Consider the following 8812-nt stretch of genomic DNA (forward strand, 5'->3'; position numbering starts at 1 on the left):
CCTCACCTGGAGATTGGCAGCAATGATTCCCCAGGAGAAAAAGTACAGTCTTTCTCCGCAGTGGAGACCAAAGCAGCTTACATCACTCTCCTCTCCCCCTTTTGACTTGCACAACAACCCTGTAAGGTCTGAAAGTCTATGACTGGTCCAACATTACCCACTCAACATCCAAAGCAAGAACCTGGGTCTAGCATACCCTGCTCTGAAGTGCTAACTGCTATGCCTAGGGTAGCCAACCTCCAGGTGGAGCCTGAAGATTGCTGGGAATCACAACTGAACTCCAGACAACAGATTCCTTCCCCCCCCCTGGAGAAAATAATTGCTTTGGAGGGTGGGCTCTATGGCATTCTATTCAGCTGAGGCCTCTCCCCTCCCCAAACTCTGGCTTCCTTAGACACAAAATATCCAGGAATTTCCCAACCTGGAGCTGGCAACCCTAGTCAGGACTGGTCCCAATGAGTTCCTTACAAAGCCTGGAAAGGGTTTCCTTCCTTTGTCTTTTTACTGACAGAACCAAGCTTGGTTGCCTAGCAACAGCCACTGAGGGAAAAGTGAGTCCCACAGAAGCCAAGCAGAAGTACTTTCGTCAGGAGAGACAGCTGTTTTGATAGTTAATTCTTTGAGGGAAGAGTGTCCAGGCTGGAAGTAGGCGGGGGAAAGAAGCAGACCCAGCACCCAGCCAATGGCACATGAGTTACTCTTGAGTGGTGATTGATGGGCTAATGGCTGATGGAGTGCATAGCAGAGCCAGTGGGAGAGCTGGATATGGCCAACGCATAAGACAAATATATATATATAGGTTACCTATTCATTCTCATAATAGAAGATGGTTATCCACCATTATAAATATCTATGGCGCGTTACATGGTATTTTTCCATGTGGGTTTTTATGTGTATGGGCTTTTTTCCATGTGGGCATTTTTCCACAATGGGCTTTTCCCCCATGAGCATTTATGACTGGTTTTTTTCCTGTGGGCTTTTTTCCTAGAACCCTCCATATTGACTATTCAAACCACAGCCCCTGACCTGGTTTTACTGTGGTATTATTTGGCACTGCTAGCTACTGAGCTCAGCTACAGATTTCTCTCACCTGGATCAAAAACCTTTTCTTCATTTCCACAATGCTGCCCTCCATTGGGGAGGCATTGGGGATTTCCTCTGGCAATAGGTGCTTTTTATTCATTGTAAGATAATGGTCTTGCATGAGCTGAAAGCAGTTAGTTCTGGACAAATGTGCTTTGCAGTGGTGCACTGTCTCTGTGGTGTTGGATGGCATGGCAGTGTGGAAACAGAATAAAGGTTTAGGATACAAGTCACTGTTTATAATATGGCCTTTTAAAAATTATTACTCAAAATTGTCAGTGGCTGAAAATCCACACAATTTGTTTATGCTTTGGACTCTCACAACTTTAGTGCCCTCGTATAATGTATCTCTACAATGTGGAGTACAGTTTTGGAATCAAGCTTTAATCAATTCGTTTTCTGCTGGTTGTCTGCTACTGTTTTTCTCCCGTGACAACCAGCTTAGCTAGTTGTTTACACATCCTTTTTTCCTTACTTCCTCCCACTGAGAGAATCGAGAATCGAGAATAAAGTTTTTTACACTTTGGCTAAGGGCATGCAAAAAAAAACCCTACAGAAATGATACCTATATATTTGAAGTGTCTGGAAGACAAACAGCAGAAATTTAAATTAGCATGTTTAGCCAGAACTGGAAGCACTCTGCAAATAAGGGACTAAATATAGAAAAGTCTGTGCAAATTTTTATGAATGATTTTTATGCTTTCTACATCACCCAAGGCACTTGGAATTGATGGAGAGACAATGTATACATGTTTAAAAGAATTAAGTACGAGATGCAGCCAAATATAAAAATGCTACAATTACATAATTTTCAACAGGAAAGTGTTAAGCACGTGTTGAAGACTTACTGGTTTTCCTTTCTACACAAAAGTGACCCTGACTGCTCTCAGTAAGGCTTCATGACAAGCTAGCTACCATTCCATCCTATAATTCTCAAGTTAAAATGCATGTTTACTATTTTTGCTAATTTGAAGGGGTATTCCCATTTCAATTTATAACTCCTAGTTCAAATCCTGCTCCACTAGGTGAATTTGTTGGTTTATCTGGTTGGGTTCCTAATGCTCCTTTCCTACATATTTTCCTGCAAACTTACTCCATGTCATGGGAATACTCCGTACTAAGGATAGTCAGCTTTATGTGAGTACCTTTGCTTCTAGGGGCATGCAGTTTTTATGTGCATCGAATAAAGGGCTTTTAAAGAATAGCTTTAACTGCACAGCAGTCGCAGCACTTCCGTCCACTGTTGACCCTGAAGACTGATATCAAGGGAGATAAACTGGAGTAACTCTGCACAGGACCACATTAACCTCAGCAACAGTATGTTCAAATATTCACAAGGGATGCATTTCCTTTTCAAGTATTTTTGTCCAGTAGAAGTATTAATACCTCAAACATTCAATTTTTAACATCCATGTTAGCTGCAAGTTAAGCTAATTATCCAAAAAAGATCCGAAGTAGAAATGATTAGCGTAGCTCACAAAAATACAATATCCTAGTCTATTAGAACCTAATGTGCTCAAGAAAGAATTTGAGTTTTCATATTTATTAGAACAGTTTTGAATAATTAGTTCTCATCTGAAAAAGTAATTATTTTAATTTGTGCAACTAAACAGGACATCGTGATCCATGAGCAGATAATGTTCTTCATTAAAACAGAGTAGGAACCCTATGCACTAGGGCAGGCGCACTGTGATAATAAAAATGAAAGGTGAAAAGTATTTTTAAACAATTTCCAGCTAGAAACCTGCTATTCACAATTGCAGATTTTAGTTTGACTAGGAGGATCAAAGTTACAATGCAAAGCCTTAATCACCTAAAAAGGTAAAGGTTCCCTTGCTCGAAAGCCAGTCGAGTCCGACTCTAGGGTTGCAATGCTCATCTCCGTTTCAAAGCCGAAGAGCCAGCGCTGCCCGAAGACGTTTCCGTGGTCATGTGGCCGGCATGACTAAACACCAAGGCGCATGGAACGCTGTTACCTTCCCACCGGAGTGGTACCTATTTATCTACTTGCAATTCTTGCTTTCAAACTGCTAGGTTGGTAGGAGCTGGAACTAGAGATGGGAGCTCACTCCGTCCTGTGGCAACCCGGGTCTCGAACTACTGAACTACTGACCTTCCACAGCCTGCAGTTCAGCATCTTAACCACTTGAGCCACCGCAGCTCCTCTTAATCATCTAGACCTAGGTAAAAGTTAAAATTAATGTTTTTAGAACAGTTTGTTAAGTTTTCCTGTGTAGTTCGGGGTCTTTTTATATAACAAAGGGTTATGGTAAACAGAACATTAATACTTCCAAAAGATTTCTACTGGCCACAATATCTAGTAATCATATATATCCAAGGGCCATTGAAATTCATGTACAGGGAACTTAGTACTGGATTAATGCCTGCCAACGGAGTCCAAAGGCTGCATGGGAAGCTTTCATGGGGAACTACCATGCAACAAATGTCCAACAGTGGGACAAATGACTGAAACTTCTGGAACTTGAACCTGAAAGGGGGGCGGAGAAACCCATTTTCGCTTATGTACTAAAAAGGACACCTTGGATCACAAGATAGGATTTAAAAACATTTGTCGAAAGTTGGTAGACTAATTGAAATCACTGCAAACTTATTTTTATTCAAATGTACTCAGAGTCTGAACCAAAGGGGTGGTGGTCTTAGACCAGAGGTGTCAAACTCATTTGCTACAAGGGACGGATCTGACATAAATGTCACTTTGTTGGGCTGGGCCATGAAATGTAATGCCATGTACCAGAGATATAACCTTTATAAAGGAGACAGGCAAGCCCAATTAACAATATTATCTTTTACTCAAAATACAAACATGCTTAAAAGCGTTTACAGTACCTCCGATGCCCACCTTCCCACTTCCACTGCCCAGTACTCATTAGTACTGGGACAGTATGCAGGGACATAATGCACAGCCTCTGTCATCTGGCAATAAAGGTCATGACCAGTGGCTCATGGGCTGGGTAACAGCCATAAACAGGTTGGTTCGGGCCTTCGGGCCATATGTTTGACACCCCTGTCTTAAGAACTTAAGGAGCTATATCACCTCAGAAAACAACATATTGTAATCAGAGGTCATTTCGGGGGGGATCGCAGTTCCCCGGGTGAGGTACGGGGGGGCGGGGCACATTACGAAGCCACGCCCCCCCACTTCCGGCCGCCCCGCTTCCGGCCCTCATTCAGCCAGGAGGAGGCAGGAGAAGAGGGAGGGTAAGTTGCTTCCTCCCTGCCTCTCCCCACCCCTGCCTGCCTGGGGCCAGGGAGGGCCTTCGCAGGGCTTCCTTGCACTCCTGCCGGCCTTGCAGGTCCACTGCTGGGCCCCTCATGGGGCTTGGCAGTGGAGCTGCAAGACCAGCGGCGACGGCCGGGACTGTTGGGGGTGGGGTGTGTGGCCTTATGACACACTTCCGGGGAGGTCAGGGTGTGTGGCATATGCTAATGAGTTATGCTAATGAGTTCCCCTAGCTCTTTTTCTACGAAACGACCCCTGATTGTAATCCAACCAACTCTAGCCTGTTTCTTAAATTGGAAAGGTTTTAGCTACATACAGTGTGTCAACACCTCACTTCAGCAGTATTAATGTTCAAAACTGTGTTATCATGGTTCTCCGTGTGATTCTCTTTGCACAAGCATAAATCTAAAGATGTGTGTTAAGGAGGTACAGAAATGGTCTTCACACTGTGTTTGCTTGCTGCACATTCCAGAGATAGCAAGACAAAGCATTGCTAAATGAAACTTTGCTTGCCTCACCAGCTGTGGAACCTGCAGGAGCCAAGCTCCTTGCTAGATGGCATCAAAGGCACAAAATCCTCATCACAGTCCTAAAAACTAATAGTTAAAGGATGGCCCCCATGTGGATTACCCAAAACACACATACAAAGCTACAACATAGGGCCTTGCAAACTGGAAGGAACACTGTGGCTTAGAGAAAAATCTGCTGTAAAGAACCTCCCCTGCCTCCTTAAGAGCTGCACCAATTTCAAATGATGCCGAACTGAACGGCAGTAGCCACCACAAGGTGGGGAGAGGGAGAGTGGAGCTGAAGCCAGCACTGCAGTGGATAAGGTTTTGTAAGAAGAGAAAGTAGAGTCAAAGCCAGCAGGGGTAGCATAATTCAGCCCTCTGAATAAAAAACGTACAAGAATCAGAATAGTCAGCTACCTTTCAATGAGACAGAAAAATATACATAAGACTTCTTAGTCAGATCATGAGAGGGAGGTCATGAAGGGTTGCCTCAGTGCTTAGTTCTTGTGGACCTTTCTTACATGCCCAAGGAAATGCTAATTGCCACTTTGGGGTCAGGAAGCAATTCTTCTCCAGACCAGTTTGGCCAGGGATCCTGGAGGTCCCTTCCAACTCTTATGATTTTATAAGGTGTCTGATCCTTATTGTGCTAAAACTATATTGGAAAATAAGAGGATGGTTGAACAAGGCATTTGATTAATGAAGATTGACATTTGAATGTGCAAACTTGTCTGAATTTCCTGCAAATCATTTATTGAAGAGTTTAGCCAGCAACTGCTGGGTAAATGACAACAGGTTGTGTGGAGAAACATGTAGAGGTACAAGGGGAGAAAAACAGGTGCAAGATTAAGCATTTGTTCACAAGTTACATTGGTTCATGTATATAATCCAAAAGGGATAGCCAGTATTTATTACCAGCTTGCAACAAATACCTTTAAGGTTAGCTTCTCTGTTTCACTAGTTTAATAAACAAGGAGAGCAAATATACTATCTGACAAACAAGATTTTTGCATGGAAACTCATTTTAGAAAGTTTTTAAAAATGCTACTTATTTGTTCAGGATTTTGAAGCTTTTTGCAAACTCTACTGAATTCAAGCCTTCCATTGTTTAAACATAATCCTGCTCCAATGGGAACAAGCCCCATATCATTTAGTTAAATTACCTTCTTGGCAATTCAAGTTTGGGCACAATGTAGGGAAGTTGATTTATTAAGAGTCCAAGATTTTCTGTGCATTCTGTATTAGACTACAATAGTGACGAATTCGTTACTTGCGACACAGCTTGCTTTTTGATGAACTACTGAATGCCAACCCCTTGATTTGTAGCTTCAGAACAAGACCTTCTCAGCTTTATATAAAATACACAGAAACTGAAACATATAAACATCGTCAACCGTTGAGCCCGGAAAGCCCTCTGGACCATTCACTGTAAACAGAGTGAGCTAAGTAGGTGCTGTAAACTCAAGAAAGGTGTTTTTAGGATCGTCCTTCTTTGCTTTATGATGGAAGTTGTATTGACATGTTTTCAATTCACTAAATCTGTACAAAAAATGGAATGTGTATCCTTTGTTGTGTGGCAACATGGGAGAAACAAAAGCAATGTTTAATATTTCATTTCTCCTTACCTATAAAAACTTACAAACTATAAAAGTTTTCATAACAAGTATGTTTTGCCAGAGACTAGAAGAATGGGAGGGGGGGGGACCTTTACATTTTATACAATATAAGCATGAACCTGTATGACAACTATAGATTACAGCTCGATTCAAAACTGAATTCAAGAATATTATAAAAAGGAACACAAAACACACATTCATTTCTGTGGCTCCATCAGACAATTTAAGCAATAACCTTTCATGACAGCAACTCAACAGCTGCTTTCCGGTCCCAAGCAAAGGGTCCCAAGTGGAGGCTTTTCAGTTCGGCTCATTTCAGTCCAGTAGTAAAGATACCACACTCAAAACACAGAAATGAGAGCAAAGACTCCATATAATAAAGCACATGGATAGGCTACTAAAAGTTGCTGTCCTTCCATTGCTAAGGCTGAAATGAAGATTTTGGAAGCTGAAAAACTACACCAGCTGATAATTCCAGCAGCAAGAATTATTCCCATCATGCCTCTGAAAAACAAAATTAACACATCAGATATCAGTTTCACATCTTTGTGTGCAACTGCTTCTATGTTTATCAGATGTTATAGCCTGAAATGCACTTTTTCAGGAAGTGGGGGGGAAGGGGGGGAGGTGGAAAGATTTTGTAGCAATACACCCAATGATTTTTAATTTACTCAGTTCAGTGCAACAGGATTTACTTAAAGCTTACAGCTAATTAAAGCTGAAGACAGCTCCTTGGTGCTGTTCAAACATAGTTTTTGGGCAAACAGACTGATACCTGGGCCAACACACCTGCTTATATTTGCTAATATAATCACTTTTGGCAACTTATCAGTCTCTAGATTTTATTGTTTATTTTTACCTTTTTAAAAGCACACCTTAATACACATGGTAAAAAACCATATGCTAGTTTATACAACTATTTGCTTTCATGTAATCATTCTTAAACATTAAATAACATTAACAGGGTCATCTCTTGCAACGTGGAAACCAGGTTTTGTCTTTGCATTTTAATAAACTGCAACAATTAACTTGCTCCTGATTCTGTCGTAGCTACTCTTCCGGAACGGTAGAGGTTATAAACCCATTCACCTGTTACAGTGAACGCATAAACATTTTACCTGCGTGTGTACATCTGTTGTAAGGGACAGCCAACAAGTGTTTGTTTTACAAATTAAACTGGGGACCAGTGCCTGGATCCATGTGGGGTTTCAGTCACACACTGAACTGTATGTGCATTGAATGTAATGTGAATTACTCAATGAATCTATTAAGAAAAATCAAGTGGACACTGACTGGATGTGGGTTCACTGTAACTCATGAACAGTTCTATTGAAGCAGGTATATTGCTGCTCAGTTCTCTCTAGTTGTGGTAGTGATGGAAAGTGCTGTCAAGTCACAGCCGACTTGGGGCAACCCTGGAAGGTTTTCAAGGCAAGAGACTAAAAGAGGTGGTTTGCCATTGTCTGCCTTTGAGTAGCAGACCTGGACTTCTTTGGTGGTCTCCCATCCAAGTACTACTCAGGGCCAACCCTGCTTAGCTTCCAAGATCTGACAGGATCAGTCTAGCCTGGGCCATCCACATTGCTACTGAGCCTTTATAGCCTCTGGCGTAAAGAGGAATAACTGTGTTAGAGCATGAGATCCTCAAGGCAGATTAGGCAAGGCGTTTCTAATTGCAAAAATATATGCAAGCAGTTAATTAAACATTTCTGCCCATTAACTCCCCCCCCACCAAATCTAGAATTTAGTAAAGGAAGCTAAAACCTCCAGAAAAGAATTAACCTAGGTTAATTAGCAGGAATTCCTCTAATTACCAGGAAGTTAAAAAGTTATAACCTAAAGAGCCATGATCTCTAAGCATGTTTAAGGGAAGGACTACAGGAACACAGAGAGAACAGTTACACTGGGGGAAAAGACATTCTGTAGTGTGCAACATACAGATATCTTCTATCACACACGTTAGAAAGTCTTTCAGATTTTTATGATCTGAATACTATACTTTATACACTAAGAACACACAGAAATATTCAGTTAAAGTGTTTAGGAATCTTTGATATCCAGAATATTGTGAATACAAGCTATTTTCATCCCACCACTGAAGTGTACAATATAACAGTATGACATCCTAACAAAACTTTGATAACCATACTTACTGTAAAGAAAACACTACTGCAAAGCTGGAAAGTATGATCATAGGAAGGAGGCAGTATCCTAGGACACTGGCAACACAGCCAAACGAAACACCTGTCATGCTCATTAAATTCAGGAGACAGAACATTCCTAAACACCCAATTGCACTAATCCCATACACGTAGCCAAACTGAATTTTGCCAGCCTAGAAGAGAGAACAGATATATTTA

At 41.5% G+C, this 8812-nt stretch overlaps 1 protein-coding gene across 3 annotated transcripts in view; it reads right to left on the reverse strand.

Moving 5' to 3' along the window:
- Positions 1-5571: 5571 nt before the first annotated feature.
- YIPF5 (Yip1 domain family member 5) overlaps positions 5572-8812 on the reverse strand; it is a 9208-nt gene continuing 5967 nt past the window's right edge. For all 3 annotated transcript variants that reach the window (XM_015414317.1, XM_015414316.1, XM_015414315.1), the window contains exons 5-6: positions 8606-8787; positions 5572-6956 (exon numbers count right to left, since the gene is read on the reverse strand). In XM_015414317.1, coding sequence (XP_015269803.1) covers positions 6794-6956; positions 8606-8787 — 345 coding nt within the window. In that variant the 3' untranslated portion in view covers positions 5572-6793. The remainder of the gene's footprint in view (positions 6957-8605; positions 8788-8812) is intronic.

The sequence above is a fragment of the Gekko japonicus genome, unplaced genomic scaffold, assembly GCF_001447785.1.
Source record: "Gekko japonicus isolate JY-2015 unplaced genomic scaffold, Gekko_japonicus_V1.1 scaffold96, whole genome shotgun sequence".
Lineage (NCBI taxonomy): Eukaryota > Metazoa > Chordata > Lepidosauria > Squamata > Gekkonidae > Gekko > Gekko japonicus.